The following is an 18,994-nucleotide window of genomic DNA, read 5'->3' as shown; positions in this document are numbered from 1 at the left end:
CTAAAAAAAAAATAGTACAAAAAAATGGCCCCAGAACAAGAACATCCTTAAAACTTTGTCATCTTATATTCATAACACAATTATGTTTTCTCCCTTTTTTTTTTTTTTCTTTTCTGGAATGGAATCGGAATTCCTCCAATGGCACCGTGACAAGTCATACAGTAAGTCAAAAATATCCCATATGAAAAGCCCCAAAGAAATGGAGGTTTCTTTACCTCAGTTAATATCCTGATAAATACGAAAGAGAAACAATAATCTTGATGACTCCGCAAACAGTTTGGCCAATAAAGGTTCCTTTTTTTTTTTTATCTGGCAGAGGTGGTAATGACATGAGGGTTATGCTTTGTTGACTCCAGGATCTGGACAAATAACCATTGTTGAAGAAAGCAGCATTGTCCCATAAAATGATTGTCATCTGACCAGGTATCCCCTGAAAGTGGACCAATGTGTTTTCATATCACTACAGTACTGTAAAGTTTCCTTTAGTTTCTCATAACATCCTGCTACTCTAACAAAATATAAATTAATAGGATTGCTCAGATGTGGCTATCTTGGCACTTTGCACCATGTGTGTCTGACAAGTGTAAATCTGTCGAATGACAGCTGTTCCTTCTCTATGACAGAGTTCAGTGCATCACAGAGCAGAAAGCTTCCTGTCTATATAGGAAGGGAAATAGATTAGACAAATACAGTAAGTGATCACTAGGAATGGTGCATCACCCCATGGACATCAGTAGTTGGACAGCAACCTATGGAAAGTAGAGACTGTCTTTGGCTCCACAGAACCATAAACAGCAAGGAGTAGGGCTCGAAATTACCAACTAGAGACTGGAGTTAACAAATCTGGGGCACTAAACCAGTGGACAATGACCAGAGACTTTAGCAAAAAAAACTCTCAGGCAAGAAACCACCGTACATCAACAAAATAGGAAAGGGGGGGGGGGGGGTTACGGATGCCTTTTTTCATTTTTATCTTGTTTCACCACTTGTCCCACCTCTACCAAGAGCTGTAATAGATTCGGTAAGACTCGTTCCTAATCTTGAATTTCAGAGCTTTAGCTGTTCCACAAGAGGGTTACCACCCCAAACAATCTACAGCTGCACATTTTGGTGGGTAAATGTGAGCAGGAAGCAGTTGTGCGATAGGCTAGAGTGCTAGATGGACGTGTTTTAGGACCTCAGTCATAATATTAGAGTGACAGATAAATGTAAAAAAAAATATTAACAGGACCAAACACACAGTATTATTTGCGGAAAACTGGCATTAATTGTGTTGCTTCAAATCAAGGTTGTATGCATGGTCCTATGTGGATGACACCGTAACATTTTGCAAGCAGATTGTGAATGCGGCAATGTAGAAACTATCTTGATCTTTTAATGCTTTTTTTTCTAAATAAAAAAATGTCAACCTTTTCAAATGGTGTCAGCTGCCACATTTTCATCTAGCAAATTCTTCAGCTCCCACGTAAATGGCTCCATGGTCCCCCACCAGTATTTCTTTACCTGACTGCAAAAATGAAGTGTTGGACTGAGAATGTGACTGAGGCAGAGGTTCATGTCAGTATTGATGGCACGTTACTGCTGTGGCCTGAATGTGCAGCCACGGTCACATGTCCCATATGGCATGGGGGCGACCAAGGAGTCGTCTGTATGGGAGTGGCAGAGGATTTGAAAGTTGAGTATTTGACGCTTTTTTAGTTTTACCGGTATGTAACTCTCAAAAGTAGGTAGAAAAGGCAGCAACTAAGTGTGAAACAAATTGTATGGGAACAGTATCCGCAAATACGATTGCTAAAATAAGCGTGAATAGTCTATCCGGGTTGTCTGTTGCTACAAAAATATCTTATTAGCTGTATTTTTCAGTGTCCTTCAAAAGGAGTCAATAATTAACTATATAACGTTATTCTTGAGCTACGGATAATTTCTTGCTGCCAAGTTTTCTTAATTCACAGCACGTGTGCCCAGAACAGTGCCATCTTTTTGTCAGAATCTTTGTTTTCTAAACTATTCCACTAATGTACATTATGACTATTGAAGGGGGGAAAAAAATGTTATACCGAACAAGATACTGGCATGGAGCCCAAGTCTCCCACGTTCATCACTATTAGCAGCAACATTATATTGCGGATGTTAAGCTGACCTTCGTAACACGTTTTAGTTGATGGTGAAACAACAAAACTCCAAAGCTTTTGGAAGATCCTTTGGATTTTACAAGGCTGCTGTTCAGCCAAGCACTACAAGCATACAGGAGAGGGATGTTCCTCACCTACATGGACATGAACAAAACCAATCATGCAGGTACATCATATGATATACTGTTACCAATGTCCTTAGTTCTGTTTCATCAATGTCTCAGTGATCTCCACACACTTGCTGCCAGTTTGATTATTTTTATCAGTTAGGCACTGGGGGTGCAGTATACGTGTGTGCATGTATATTAGGATCTGTGTACATACCCTCATATACACATTTATGCTGAAGAAAACAAATCTTGCCATGCGGATCCAGTCTTTGGTTATTTTTTCTTTAGGTTTTCAGGCACACCTGATTTGCTATGCTTTATGGTCTTTCAAGTCTAAAGCTATACTTTATGAACCGATGAGCGCTGAAATAGAAATCCATAGAGAGACTATGTGAATGGTTTCATTTGCATGTATCAGGAGGACTCGGATTAAGAGTAGTGCAGGGAGAGAGGTTGTTGGAACAGAAACCTACTGTGTGTTAAGGATTTCCCTGTCACCTATTGCAAGGTTATGGTTCCAAACCGCTCTTTCGTGCCATGTTAGGCTTCTGATTTCAGATCCGGCGTGCTAGATGTTGGGAATTGGCTAGAAACAGGATTCCTGTGACTCTGGGTCATTGTGAATAGGAAGTTTCTCATTCTCCTGATGATGTCCATTATACAGAACTGTGTACCTGGAAGAAAAAAATAATAATATTGGAATAAGATGTATATGTTTTTTCAATCGAGAAATGCCTAATTTTCTAATTCTGGCAATTATAATCAAGTTTGAGCAAAGAACAGCATGGCCAACCTGGTGCCCCAGATCAACTAAGCTGTAACATATGTGGTTTTGGTGCACTGTATTAGTGTAAATAAATACACCTGGATGCCAGTGTTCCTTTGTAAAATCCCAATTAAGTATGTCAGGATTTAGTCAAATTTACTAAGCACCGTGATACATTTTGCTAAATCGGGAGCAATTTATGCCATTGTTGTGGACTTTTAAATATCTCTGTCCTACAAAACTATAAATACATGATAAATATACCCTACTATGCATAAAGTTTAGAAATATTACTTTCTATAAAGTTCTTTATAGCGCAGATATAACTATTTGAATTTCCTGTCTTAAGGTGTTGTTCCAAGGTTACTCTCCTGTCTGAACTCAAATCAGGTGTTGAGAGCCGCAACTGTATTTACAAAAAACTGCTACCAGCAGAATAATTCCTTTAAATCCAACCTCCAATAAATGGATGTGTATGAGCAAAAAAATAAATACATTTTATTATGCCACTAAAGAGCAAAAGACTGACTACACTAATTAATTAAAATGAATAACATCACCTCCGTTTGAATTAGAACTGACTGTTCACATTAGACCACGTGTGTGTATTGTATCCAGTGTTGCTCGTGGCTGCAGACCAACGAGTCAAACACTTAGCATATGTGGAGAGCAACGGAGGTACATATTAGATTAAAAAGGTTATATCAGAGCCCCCCCCCCTACATGTTTCGTTGTGCTATACAGCGTCCTCAGGGGTTCAGGAGCCGCAACTGCACACTGGGTGGTACAATTGTAAAGGCAACCCTTCGACGCGCAGCGAGTATCACGCACAGGTCCTATTCATAAGAATATGTAAGATCGGGCAGGAGAGTTACATTGGAGGGGCACTTTAATGAGCCACAATGATCAGCTATATAAAGGTATGTTCACATGCAGTGTTTTCAAGCGTTTTTGATGGTGTAAATGCCTCAAAAAACGCCTGAAAAAAGGAAGCTGAAGGCCTCCAAACATCTGCCCATTGATTTCAATGGGAAAAACGCAGTTTCGTTCAGACGGGGTGATTTTTTTATGCGGCCGTTTGAGAAAACGGCGCGTAAAAAGAGGCCCCGTAAAAAGAAGTACATGTCACTTCTTGAGCTGTTTTTGGAGCCGTTTTTCATTGTGTCAATAGAAAAACAGCTCCAAAAACGGCCCCAAAAAAACGCATCAAAAAGCGTTTGATACTACAAAAAGGGCTGAAAATCAGAGGCTGTTTTCCCTTGAAAACGGCTCCATATTTTACCGCCGTTTTTACTTTAGCGTGTGAACATAGCCTAATAGCGATATGCACTTTACAGCTCTCCTCCTTCCAAGAATTATCTGACTTTAACTGGCAAGATTGTTTATTTTAGAGAGTCCATGCTGATACAGGGCTATACACTTTTTTGCCTAATCTGATTATTTAATTTCTAATCTTATTAATGAATTTAATACACTTAAAAAAAATAATCATATATATATGCAAATGTTTAGGACCAGTCTATGAGTTACTACCTTGTTGATGTGGCTGCAAAAACCTATTTCACACTCATTTGCATACTGTACTTAATGAAAATCACTCATTATCGCAGTTCTTCCATTCACAGAAAATGCAGCATGAGAATGATCATAGGTCACCTCCCCAGGTCATTCTTATGTTGCAGTCAGTTCTCAAAAGTGTGCGAGACTATTCAATGGACAAGCATTTTGCAGCTGCAGTCCCTGATCTTCTGTGTAGTAAAATACATTTTTAGCATTTCACATCAAATTAGACTTTTTCACTGCAAATTCCAAACTGTGAGATCCAATTTACTTTGCATAGTACAGATATCTGCTACTGAGCCTGATCATAAAAATATCAAAAATAATAATTCAATACCCCAAATCAATCTCAGCAAACTTTTACCTGTTGAACATTTGGCTTACTGTGTAAACATTGTTCTGGGTAATTGTACAACGTGATTATTTTTGAAGGAAACGTGTAATCTTCAAAAAAACATTATGGAACAGGATACAGTGTGTCAGTGCAGAATACACCACATAGTGATGGAAGTAGTTAATTGGCTCTCAAGATGATTAGCTTTTCATTATAATTACATTATTTGACTGAAGCAACTGATTAGAGATCTTAATTTGTATGCAGGATTTTCAAACACCCGGGAATTAGAGCTGAGTATACTGTCAAGTTTTCAGTGGAAAGCGCAAGAGGCAACTTATTTCCATAGACAGGATAAGAGACTGAACAAAATAAAGTAGAACTTGCAGGAGAAAGTGAAAACATTGATGCATTTTTGCAGATTATCAGCCTTCAATATATTGTCCCTGAATGAAGCTATTACCAACACTAAATACAAGCGCCATATAATAGCAAAGTACAACTGTTAAGGGCCTGTTCACATCAGCGTTCAGTTTCCTTTGATGGGTTCCATCAGACCATTCCGTCGGAGGAACCCATCAACGGGAAGGCAAACGGAAACTATAGCTTCCGTTTGAATTACCAATCATTTCAATGGTAATGCTTCCATTGCTAATGGTTTCCGTTTGTCTCCATTCCGTAAGGTTTTGTTTTATGACGGAATCAATAGCTCAGTCGACTGGGTTCCTCTGATGGAAAGGTCTGACGGAAACCACCAACGGAAACCGAACACTGATGTGAACAGGCCCTAACATAAAGGAAGCTGTAAGTAAAAAAAAAAAAAAGTAGACTAAAGATATTTATTACAGAATCTGTAATGGATCTGTTTGATGGATCCTTCATGAGTAATTATCAATTATTTTTTTACTCCTGTTGACTTTAATTGGTCTATCAGGTTTCTGGGGGGGGGGGGTTTGTTTTGTTTTTTACAAAAAGCAACAGAAACCTGATGCAAAGTGGAAAATTGTTACTATATATCTCATGTTGTGGTGTCTTTCATTCCATAGTAATCTTCAATTACCTAATGTTAGGTAGTTCCCTCACTTCCAGCAAGTGACCAGTTATGGGCTACTACTTTTATTATAAAATAAATATTATTGCGGTGAAATACGCCAGGTCTTTAGTAAAGAGTCAGGTATTAGGCAATTTTCTACATCAAATAGACTAAATATACCATGAGGTAAACATTGAATGTTTTAATGAGATTCATATAAACTGCTTTTGCATGTTTCTCAAAGGTTTATATTAAGAAAGAACATACTAAAGTACCATTTGTATACAAAGCTGGAGGTAATCTCTTCCACTTCTCTTCCTGTAAACATTATTCTATTGTCCCTTCCGAAAGAAGGATCCAGATCACAGTGAAACCTTCAATTAAAACCAGATTACACTGCAAAGTAAATTTTTTTTATTTAGAGATTTTAAAGTTGATATCAAGAGACTGCCTAAAACGCCGTTATGCCCACTCATTGTGGTGACTTATAGCATAAGGACTTTTTCATATAGAACAAACCTACATAGATATAACAATGATAACGTACAGTCAAGTCTCAGGAAATACGCTGAACTATAATATAATATATAATATGATAATATAATATATATTATAATATAATATATAATATGATATATAATAAATTAGAGAGAAAAAAAAATATCATGCGAAGTGTTAGGATCTTCTTAAGGAGATTACGTTTTTAGATTACACAGGCAACAGCCATCTCCCCCGACCTCCCCATAAACATGCATGCTTGGATCAATGGGGAGAGGGAGACAAACCACAGCCTGACACTCCTCCTTGCAGAACAAATCTGTCCACCTAAAGCAGATGTCCAAGGCATGTCGGCAGGCTCTCATGCATATTAAATGTAATGTGTATAGGCAGCAAGAGTTACATAGGAAAAGTGTTTTAATGACATTCAGTCATAGAGCATAGAAACAGACTGGTGCCAAAAGCAAAATGCAACAGTTGGTATCTGCTGGTCTCTTATTCTACCGTACCACTGAATATTAAAGAGGCTCTGTCACCAGATTTTGCAACCCCTATCTGCTATTGCAGCAGATAGGCGCTGCAATGTAGATTATTTTTGGCCAAGTTATGACCATTTTTGTAGTTATGCAAATGAGGCTTGCAAAAGTCCAAGTGGGTGTGTTTAAAAGTAAAATTCCAAGTGGGCGTGTATTATGTGCGTACATCAGGGCGTTTTTAATACTTTTACTAGCTGGGCGCTCTGACGAGAAGTATCATCCACTTCTCTTCAGAACGCCCAGCTTCTGCCAGATCACGCTGTGACGTCACTCACAGGTCCTGCATCGTGTCAGACGAGCGAGGACACATCGGCACCAGAGGCTACAGATGATTCTGCAGCAGCATCGGTGTTAGCAGGTAAGTCGATGTAGCTACTTACCTGCAAACGCTGATGCTGCTGCAGAATCAACTGTAGCCTCTGGTGCCGATGTGTCCGACACGATGCAGGACCTGTGAGTGACGTCACAGATCTGCACTGCCAGAAGCTGGGCGTTCTGAAGAGAAGTGGATGATACTTCTCATCACAACGCCCAGCTAGTAAAAGTATTAAAAACGCCCCGATGTACGCACATAATACACGCCCACTTGGACTTTTACTTTTAAACACACCCGCTTGGACTTTTGCAAGCCTCATTTGCATAACTACAAAAATGGTCATAACTTGGCCAAAAATGCTCGTTTTTTTAAAAATAAAAACGTTACTGTAATCTACATTGCAGCGCCTATCTGCTGCAATAGCAGATAGGGGTTGCAAAATCTGGTGACAGAGCCTCTTTAAATGGATGCTCAATTCTAAACAACTTATGTTTACCTAATAGTATGCCTGCTATAGATCGACTTTGTAGGTTACTTACTGTTAAAATTTAGTTTTATTCATGCAAATCCTGTGTGAAGTTACTGCCACTAGGTGTCTCCCTTCCTGTAATCTGCTGCCCACCCCCAGTTGTCAAGCAAAATCTGCCCCCTAGTTACTGAGCAGAATTGACGGGCTGCAGAGGGTGGGAGTGTCTCTCTTCACTGCCTGCCAATACAAGTCTATGGAGAGCGGAGGGAGCAGAATAAGAAAGACACAGACATGCTGCAGCTTCTGGTAAGATTTATACAACGCCCCAGTGCTGGATTCTCAGCTATACTACTCAGTATCACTGTATAATTTCCTCCATGCTGCTGCAGCTTATATATACACTATATATGTGTGTGTGTGTGTGTGTGTGTGTGTGTGTGTGTGTGTGTGTGTGTGTGTGTGTATGTGTGTATGTATGTGTATATATATATATATACACACACACACACTATATAAATAAATATATATATATATATATATATATATATATTAGTCCTTTTCAATGAATTAGAATATCATCAAAAGTTAATTTATTTCAGTAATTCAATTCAAAAAGCAAAACTCATATTATATAGGTTCATTACACACACAGAGTGATCTATTTCCAGCATTTTTTTTCTTTTAATGTTGATGAGTATAGCTAACAGTTAATGAAAACCCAAAATTTAGTGTGTCAGAATGTTAGAATATTATGTAAGCCCAATTTCAAAAATGATTTTTAATACCGAAATGTTGGCCTACTGAAAGTATGTCCAGTATATGCCCTTAATACTTGGTCGGGGCTCCTTTTGCATGAATTACTGCATCAATGTGGCGTGGCGTGGCATGGAGGCGATCAGTCTGTGGCACTGCTGAGCTATTATGGAAGCCCAGGTTGCTTTGATAGAGGCCTTCAGCTCGCCTGCATTGTTTGGTCTGGTGTCTCATCTTCCTCTTGACAATGCCCCATAGATTCTCTATGGGGTTTAGGTCAGGTGAGTTTGCTGGCCAATCAAGCAGAGTGATACTGTGGTTATTAAACCAGGTATTGGTTTGATTGGCCAGCAAACTCGCAATAAACAGTTGTCACAGTTGGTCTGGCTGCAAGAGGACCTAGTGATTACCTATTTTCACAAGGATGCAGGGGAATGTATTATTGTAAGGTACCCTTTTAGTTGAATGTGTGACCATGTAATACATAGTTGCACCAAGTCATCCAAAGTGAGAGAATCCCTTTGCAAGGGCTCTCTTTGGGACTGCCCTCTATTAACTAATATGACATTTTGACAGGAGTTGTCCTTATGGGTCAACCCCTTTGATAATAGAGAGTTAGACACCAATAAGCTCTAATATAGGGGACTAATATGGAACCTGTCTACATTACTATATATTAGGCCTAACTATAAAAAATAGTGCAGACAAAACAGTGGAGGTGTTTTATATAGTGTGAGGGTGTGAAGCTAGAGGGCGCTGAATAGCAGCACAAAAACAGTGTTAAAAAGGACCTTAACCTCACCCATCCTCAGGCAACTTCAGAGGGTATGTTTACATGATTTTTTTTTTTGTGGTGGGCTTGTCTGCAATATCTGTAATCATGGCAAAACCGAACCACTTTTTGCAATAAAAAAATTACTCGTGTAAACATACCCAGATGGAGAGCTTACAGCAGGTAGTGCTGTTCATGTCTTGCAGAAAGTAGGTGAACTGTGGAACAGTTGAAGACAGACAGGTTAAGGTCAAACAAGTGAGGTAGTGCCCTATGTGTGTGCTATTTAAAAGCTGAATAAAATCATATCTTTTGGATTATTAGCCTTTATGCCTTTTGTTTGGCACTCCTCTCCACAAAACTATGTGACGTATACCGGCCTTCATTGTGTCCCTACACAGTATTCTGCCCCTATAATGCCCTTACAGATCATCATGCCACGATAGGCCCACCACACAGTATCATGCCACGATAGGCCCACCACACAGTATCATGCCACGATAAGCCCACCACACAGTATCATGTCCCGTAGTGTTTCCAAACCGTATCCTGCTTTCACAGTGCCCCAAAGCAATATCATACCCCCATAGTGCCTGCACACAGTATCATGCTCTTATAGTGCTTCTACGTAGTATAGAGCCTTCATAGTGCCCCCTACATATTATGAAGCCCCCAAAATGCCCTCCACACACAGTATGAAGCCCCCATAGTACCCCCGAAAAATTAAAGTGTTATAGCATCTGTCCCAACGGTCAATGATTGTAAAGAGGGAAAACTCATGCGGTGTTAAGCCATGTCTCTAACCCCACCCAATTCCTGTCCATACACACCTAGTTTCCTTGTACCTTCATTGTGCACCCACACATTATCATGCCCCCATAGTGCACCCACACTATCATGCCCCCATAGTGCCACTCAGTATGAAACCTCTATAGTGCCCCACACAATATGATGCCCCCATAGTGTCCCCAAAGAGTATCATGCTCCCATAGTACCCCCACACCATATGATGCTCCACAGTGACCCAACATAGTATGACGTCCGCCACACAGTATGAAACCCCCATAGTGTCCTCACTACAGTATAATGTCCCTATAGTGCCTCCCAACACAGTGTAAGAACCACATAGGCAAGCATGATGACGTCACTGCATCGTGCCAGTCTGCGCCAAAGCCACTCACGGCAGGCGTCACAGTGTAAATAGTGACGCAGGGAGATCACAGTTCCCTGTTCCACCAGTGTATTTAACCACTAGCGGAGCATCGTTGGGGCAGCCACCCGAACCGCGCATGGGCCCCCTCATGTCCGGTGGCGTCGCTAGCAACGGAGGGGGCCCAGGTGCTAGCGACACCCACATTCACTTGTATTTGCATTCTCAGGACGCAAATACAAATGAATATTATAGGCTGCAGGCCACATTGGGCCTGCAGCCTATAAGGCACTGGGAAGACTCCCTGCGCAGGCCGGCATGAGGACGTCACTGCATCACGCTGGTCTGCGCATGCGTCCCGCCTGGAGGATGTGTAGCTCTCCGTCCGTCATGGGAACGGGGCAAGGTAAGCAAAATATTTTTTATTTTGGGGGAGGTAGCGCTGTGTAACACTAAACAAGGGGAGGTAGCGCTGTGTGACACTATATACAAGGGGGTAGTGCTGTGTGACACTATACAAGGGGGGGTAATGCTGTGTGGCACTATATACAAGGGGGGTAGTGCTGTGTGTCACTATATACAAGGGGGTAGCGCTGTGTGGCACTATATACAAGGGGGAAGCGCTTTGTGGCACTATATACAAGGCTGCAAGCACTGTGTGGCACTCTATACAAGGGGGGGAAACGCTGTGTGGCGCTATTGTTATGGTATAAATATATGTATAATGTATCTGGGGCCCCAAGGAGTGAAATGTTATAGAGGAGAACATGTGTTACAATAGAATGGGTATTTTAGAAAGGGTAAGAGAGGAAATAGTTTGCAGCTGCTCTGCTGTCTCTTCTTGTAATTGCGAACAGATGGCGGTCAATCACTTGACCAACCCCCCCCTAAGCATAAAAGGGAATACCTTGTGTTCCACCAATGAGCTTTATGGGAAAAAAGGATGTAAGGATTGAATATACAGATGACTCATATGTTATGGAATGTTTTTGTTCTAATGCTATAAAAGTGACCACTACGGTTAAATAAAGTCAGAAGGATTTTTACCTTGAGAAACGTCTCAGTGTATATGTTGCTTCTCCGAGCTCGCACCCCCCCCCACCTGATTTGAACCTGCATGGAGATCAAGGCGTAACGTGACTCAAATTGCGATCACAGAAATTGGCGCCCGAACAGGGACTTGACCAGAAGGACGGCACCCCACCTAGGGGATCTCCCGGGACTTGAATGGCGACCACCCGGACGAAGGAACGTGCAGACCACTGCTGCAGCAAGGTAAGAAGACTTAATTCTTACAAACTCTGCTCTGCACCTTCCTGTCTGGTAGGTCACCTTCCCGGTAGTACTCCTGAGGGATAGAGGGGCCACATGAGGGTATTTTTAGTGTAAAAATCTGGTCAAGTCTATATGTAATCCTACCCTCAGGATAAAGTGCCTGATCTCCATGGCAGTATTTGTATGAATGTTGTAGAAACCCAGTTTTGTGTCACAAATGCATTTTAGAATAAGGAAATTGTTTTTGGAAAAAAACTTCCGATAATCCGGCAAATTACCAAAAACATGTGTACATGCTTCAGGTGACTACGGGGATTATGATAGGCTAAATTTAAGCCCGGAAATCGAAAATTTTGTGCAATCTGATAATCCGGCAAAATACCGAAAATGTGTGTACAGCATTGAGGTACTTGCGGGGATTATCATGCACTGATTTTCAGCTCAAAATTCCAGAATTTTCTGCAATCTGATAATCCGGCATGTCAAATGAACAGCTTGATTTTACGTTTGCCTTGTTATTTGGATTAGGAATATTTGTCATATTACTGTTATGGTGTGGAGGATATCTCCTTGAGTGGTGTCTCAGACGAGGAAAGTTATAAAAGGACTGTGAAAGGGAAAGATCCTCTGGCCAGAGTAGAAGAGTAAGTACGGAAACTAGAACTGTCTAAAATAGATGAGAAAGAAATTCATCTGTCAGTAGCTAAAATCTGTAACAAAATAAGAAGTATCAAGTGGATAAGTAACTGTCGAAAATAGGCAAGAAAGAAATTTGCCTATCAGGAAACTTACCCCTTGAATTACTTAGGGTGTGCCAAAAAGGCCACCACTTACAGTCACAAGATGAGGAACTTGGTGTTCCTAGTAAGAAGTTTCGAGGGGATAAGTAACTGTCTAAAATAGGTGAGAAATTCACCTATCAGGAAAATTACCCCCTACGTAACTTAGGGTCTGCCCATAGGCGACCACTTATAACTATGGGGAACTTGGTGTTCCTATTACGAGATGAGCACCCACAAGGACTGACAGCCAAACAGGTAGTAGCAGAAAGAGAAGGTAAAAAGGCAACGCAAGGAACGAATCAGTTAATGAAGGCATGTGGAATGGGAAAAGCGGGAAGATTAGATCGGGAAAAATATAGATGATATAATGAGCAGATCCTTTGTGGGATTATTGTTTAGTTGGTTGTAATTTGGCTCAGTTGGATAGTGAATTAGTGTGGGACTTTATGAGCAAGCACCTGTTAAAATGGTGTAAATTTATTAGGGGATTGTAAATCCAGAACCACACAGAGTCAAATGACAAAGCAGATTGGAGTAGATGGATTGTAGCATCTTTTAGAAAGCAACAAAGAGCCTACAAATGTATGTAATGTTAATACACTGAAGTAAAAGTGCAGGAGGTTGTCAGAGGAAATTCATATATTATAAAGTAAAGTTTAAAGTAAAGGAAGTGATAGAAGTAGTAGTTGTTTTAATGTTGCAAATGACCTTATAGTAAATTCCCATACGATATAATTTAGAATGAACTTGTGTGATAAGAGAAGGGGGAGGTGAAGAATAGCTGCTAGTGAGATAAGAAATGTAATCTTGTTCTTGAAATGAATGGACACAACATTAAATGCTGATCCAGCCGACGCCCGGTAATGGCGTCCGTACCTCATGTTGAGTGTGTCCTCATTGTGGGTGGGAAACCCCCTGCCCCTGATGTGGCCACGCCCGGCCCATCCAAATCAGTATGAAATAATCACCTTGTTAATTTTGTTATTTGTAGTGTTTTTTCTATTTTACAGAAGTTCCAGTCTAGTTCACTGATGAAACAACACGTAATTATAAGATAGAGATGGTGGCCGGCAGATTGTACGGTTAAACATTAACGTAGATAATTCCTATACAATGATGTGATGAATGATTGCAGATACGTATGTTGTTTTGCAGGCATTGAAAGTGTTAAGATTGTGAGAAGTTGTGAGAAGCAGAGAGTGTGTGACCCCCCTCCCTCCCCCCTAAAGTGTGCTGTGTTTGGGAGGAGGAGGAGGGGGGCTGACTGGGTGCAGTCTGCAGGGCTGATGAGACAAAGGGATCTCAATATGCACTGCTGAGATATATATATATATATATATATATATATGTCAGTAATGTCTACAAACCGAAATAAATTTCTTCTCTTTTGCGCAAGCGCTGTTGGTTATAAAAGTTACGATATTTATGTGTTATGATGTGATCAGATTTCATGTGTTTTGATAATTCAGATGTATTAAACTACAGATACTGTGAGACACGGGGGGGTTTTGAAAATGTATGTGCCCCCTCCGTTATACTGTTTATTGGTTTGCAGTAATTAATGTTATCAGAGATAATATTTTCTGTTTTATTGAATAACTAACTACAATTGTTTTGTTTTTGATTTCACACATGAGTTATGTCATTGTAAGGATAACATGTTTGTCAGGAAAAAGTCATTTTTGTTTCAGGCTGTTGTACATTACAGAGGGTTAAATTAGTGTTATGTTGAGATGTAGTTTTGAACTCTGCTACATCACTCTCGCAGAGTCCACAAAGGGGGGAAGGGTGAAGGAACTGATTAGGTACAATTTTGGTTTATGTGTAAGAGACCATCCCCCTCCAGCAAAGTTACACAGGAGGCGATGTGACGTCACTCACACGAGTCTTTATGGATTTAGATGAGGGAGAAGGCAAAACAAAACTTGTCTGGACATTGTTAATTTGATGTAAAGTTTTTGGGAATGTTTTATTTTTATTTGTTTTTGTATTAATCAAGTATTTGCAGAACCTGATAAAAGTGAGATTCTCAAAGTATTTTGGATTATCAGCTGAATGAGGAGGAGTTGTGTTTGGTAGCGGCTTGTGACACCAATCCATGGAGTACCTCTACGCAAGCATATACTTTGTACTGGACTGAACAAAATGGACATGCCACTGCAGTTCTCACACAAAGTCATGGACCACAGCAGCGCCCGGTAGCATGTTATTCAGCTAGACTAGACCCTGTGGCCCGAGGTTCCCCATCATGTGTGAGAGCTATCATTGCTGTAAATTCAATGCTAAACAAGGCCTCAGATTTGGTCCTGGCATTTCCACCACATGATATTACTGCTATTCTAACTCAAGTACAACCTAAGCATTTGTCCACTGCAAGACATTTGAGATTAACCTGTGCTCTTCTTCTTCCTGAGCAGGTTACTTTACACCGCTGTACTACATTGAACGCAGCTACCTTACTGCCTTTGGAGCAAGGGGGAGAAGACGTAGGTAAAGTATGGTCACAATTTTTGTCTGAAACTGATGAACATGATTGTATGGCCCTTATGGCCCAGGAAACAGTGGGGTTTGCACATGTAAAAGATACCCCACTCCAAAACCCAGACCCAATACTCTTTGTGGATGGTTCAAGGTATTGTGTAGAAGGATCTTTTCTTACAGGATATGCAGTAACCACCGAAGATGTAGTCCTAGAAGCAGCCTCCTTACCAGCGTCCCGCTCAGCACAAGAAGTGGAGCTTAAGGCCCTGGCAGCAGCATGCCAACATGCAGAAGGAAAGACAGCAAATATATACACTGACTCTCAATATGCTTTTGGGATTGCACACGATTATGGCCCCATATGGAAGGCTAGACAGTTTTTGACCCCTGCAGGTACACCTGTAAAGAATGCAGACTTTGTAAAATACTTGATGGAGACCCTGATGTTACCTACTGAGGTAGCAGTAATAAAGATAAAAGCTCACACTAAGGTGAGTTCACCAGAGGCAAAAGGGGAAATGCCCTGGCAGACGAAGCAGCAAAGCAAGCAGCACAGAAGCTACCCGTGTTAGCAGCCGTATGTCAGATAAAAGATCCAAAGGAAACAAGACCAGCTGTAAGCCCGGAACTACTGCAAAAACTTCAAGGACAAGCAACAGAAGAAGAAAAAGACAAGTGGACGGCCCAAGGATCAACGCTACGAAAAGATGGCCTCTGGCAGTGCCAGAATAAACTGTGCCTGCCTAAGACAATGTTCCCAATGATGGCCCAGATAACACATGGAGCGACTCACCAGTCAAAAACGGCAATGATGGACTTGGTTAACAAAACCTGGTATGCTCCAGGGTTTAGTGTGATGGCCAGCAGTTTTACACAAGGATGCATGATCTGTGCAACACATAATATTGGAAGAACTGTAAAAGTACCACAGAAGCACACACCCAGACCTATATATCCGTTCCAGAGACTGCAGATAGACTATATTCAATTACCAAAAGTCGGTACCTATGAGTATGTGCTTGTTTGTATTGATCTCTTTTCAGGATGGCCAGAAGCTTTTCCAATAACCAAAGCTACAGCCGTAGCCACAGCAAAGAAACTGATCAACGAGGTGGTGTGCAGATATGGAGTTCCAGAGATGATCGAGAGCGACAGAGGAACTCATTTTACGGGTGAAATCATGAACTATGTGTTGTCAGCTCTAGGCATAAGTCAAGCCCTACATACACCATACCATCCACAAAGTAGTGGGAAGGTTGAGAGACTAAATGGGACTCTCAAATTGAAAATCCAAAAAGCAATGGTAGAAACCGGGAAACCATGGACCGAGTGTCTACCATTAGCCTTGTTCTCAGTAAGATACACGCCCACAAAAAGAACAGGTCTCAGCCCATATGAGATCTTATTTGGGTCGGCTCCCAGATTAGGATGTTATTTTCCACAGGTGCTCCAAATGCAGTATGGTAGACTAACAGATTATGTATAAACGCTGAACAAACAATTGACCAAGGTGTATGCACAAGTATTTGCTTCCATTCCAGGTCCTGATTCAGTTGAAGGGACGTATAAGCTAGAACCAGGAGATTGGGTCCTTGTCAAAAGACACGTGAGGAAGAGCCTTGAGCAACGGTTTGATGGTCCTTTTCAAGTCCTACTCGTTACAAGCACCTCAGTGAAGCTCGAAGGAAAGGCAAGCTGGATTCACGCCAGTCATTGTAAAAAGGTTCTTCAGCCAGAAGAATGAAGATCTTTGCGGTTGTTGCGGCGGTTGTTGCGTGTGCTCTTATACAAAAAGGCAGAACTGCTACTCCTGTACACGTAATCAGTACAGAATCACTGGAATGTTATACTACAAATGTGACTACAACCGAAGGGACTTGGAAAAAAAAAGGACCACATGGAGGGACTGTGTACCTTCACATAGACAAAACAGCCAACATTAGCATACAAGAAGAGACGGCTGTTGTTTTGTTGTTATGAACCAGATTTACAGTATCTATAGAAATATACAACCAGTAAAAATAGAAATGAAATGATAAATAAGATTTATGAAAGATGCAACAAGGAGAGGCTCAACTATACGATTGTAATAAAAACTGATGGGATGATATTATGTATGAATAATAGCCAAATAAGAAATAGAAGATATTTTGTATTCTTGATAACAATTTTAAGAGATAGTTTTAAGCCACATATAACAGTACAAAGTCTGGAAAGAATCGCACACACTTGTAAGAGCGCTGTAACCCAACAGCAGAAAGAGAATGTACACTTCAATATTTCCTTCCCTGAATCCCCCAGCTGTCATAGACAAAAAAGAGAATGGTATGACCCGCTATTAGGAGGGGTAGGAACGGGACTAGGAGTATTGAATGGTATACAGTTAGAAACAGTTATGAACAAATTAAACTCAGTGGGAGATGACACATCTACTGCATTAAGGATAGGTGCCTCATGGTTACCTACTACCTTTGCCATACAACAGAAAGGGTTAGCTATAGATGAACTGTTTCTAAATGTTTTTAATGGAAGTATGCTAACCGAATATAGAACATTACAGAATGTATCAACTTTTGTAAATTGGACAGTATGTACGCTTAAAACGATGTGGCAACAAGAACAGATGAATAATTTTAAGAATAAATTGTTTAGTAGTCATGTTAGGCAATGGACAGACATTCTGCCCATAGGAGAGAGAAATGATACGTGGTTATTGTTACAGCCTGAGTATACTGAGTGTACACCTAAATGGTGCGCAGGAAGACTAATAGCATTTAATGTGAAAAATCCTACTCTATTATGCAAATTTATTGTTATGCCAATGGTAATGATTGATCCGGTGACATTATTAGGACAATATTGGATGCCGGAAATGAAAGGAACACACATAGATTCTCAAAATAAGACGAGGAATATAGATTTGTGCCAATTAACAGAGCAAGGATATGTATGTAATGAACAGTCAGGGATATATGAACCCTGTCTAATGCAGCACCAGGATAATGTATGCGCACTCACTATAATCCCAGAAGCTAACCTACAGGTATATATTGAAGTAGGTCCACAGCATGTATGCTTAATAACTAACGACAAGCAGACCCTTAGCCAGTTTAATCTCATAGGACCATTTTCAGGATGTCTATACAATGTGACGCATTTGACTTGGGGGAACCAAACTATAGTGTTCCTGCCTACTTTAGAAGAAATAATGTCCACTGTATGGGTACCTGAACCTTTGCCCTATGGAAATTTTAGTTTGCCACTGGAAGAGTTAAAACAAGTGTTACAAAAGTCTAAAGACGTAAAGAAATTGATAGCAGCCCATAATGTAACTCTAAGTAAAGTGAAAGTATTGGCTACAATAGCAGCTAAGGAAGTAATAAATTTATTGTCAGCAATAAAAGATGCCAGTGCCCATCACTGGTATGACATATTTACAGGATTTTCCCCCACTGCCACTAAGATACTGCATGTGTTATTCCAACCCTTGATATGTTTCATAATATTGTTTATATTGCTTACATGTTTCAATTGTTATGCATTTTGCAAAATAAGGGAAGCATTCAATCAGAGGCCTATACATTATGATGAAAGAATGTTGTGAGATTACCCCACCTACATACCTGTGTGAATCAAGTGAAGAAATGGATCGAAGCCTTGCTATCAGGAGATAGAAGTAGCATTGGAATTTAGGTGTTGGTAAAATCACAAAAGGAGGGATTGTTATGGTATAAATATATGTATAATGTATCTGGGGCCCCAAGGAGTGAAATGTTATAGAGGAGAACATGTGTTACAATAGAATGGGTATTTTAGAAAGGGTAAGAGAGGAAATAGTTTGCAGCTGCTCTGCTGTCTCTTCTTGTAATTGCGAACAGATGGCGGTCAATCACTTGACCAACCCCCCCCTAAGCATAAAAGGGAATACCTTGTGTTCCACCAATGAGCTTTATGGGAAAAAAGGATGTAAGGATTGAATATACAGATGACTCATATGTTATGGAATGTTTTTGTTCTAATGCTATAA

General features: G+C 40.5%; 1 protein-coding gene across 3 annotated transcripts in view; it reads right to left on the bottom strand.

Annotated features, from left to right (window-relative positions):
- HTR4 (5-hydroxytryptamine receptor 4) overlaps positions 1-18,994 on the bottom strand; it is a 497,831-nt gene that overhangs the window by 2,363 nt on the left and 476,474 nt on the right. For 2 of the 3 annotated variants that reach the window (XM_075856614.1, XM_075856615.1), the window contains exon 7: positions 1-2,916. This exon is cut by the window's left edge and continues 2,363 nt beyond it. In XM_075856614.1, coding sequence (XP_075712729.1) covers positions 2,829-2,916 — 88 coding nt within the window. In that variant the 3' untranslated portion in view covers positions 1-2,828. The remainder of the gene's footprint in view (positions 2,917-18,994) is intronic. The other variant, XM_075856616.1, reaches the window with a different exon arrangement.

This window comes from Rhinoderma darwinii, chromosome 3 (genome assembly GCF_050947455.1).
Source record: "Rhinoderma darwinii isolate aRhiDar2 chromosome 3, aRhiDar2.hap1, whole genome shotgun sequence".
NCBI lineage: Eukaryota > Metazoa > Chordata > Amphibia > Anura > Rhinodermatidae > Rhinoderma > Rhinoderma darwinii.
The sequence above is the reverse complement of the archived record's forward strand: the minus strand, read 5'-3'. Positions and strand labels throughout refer to the sequence as shown.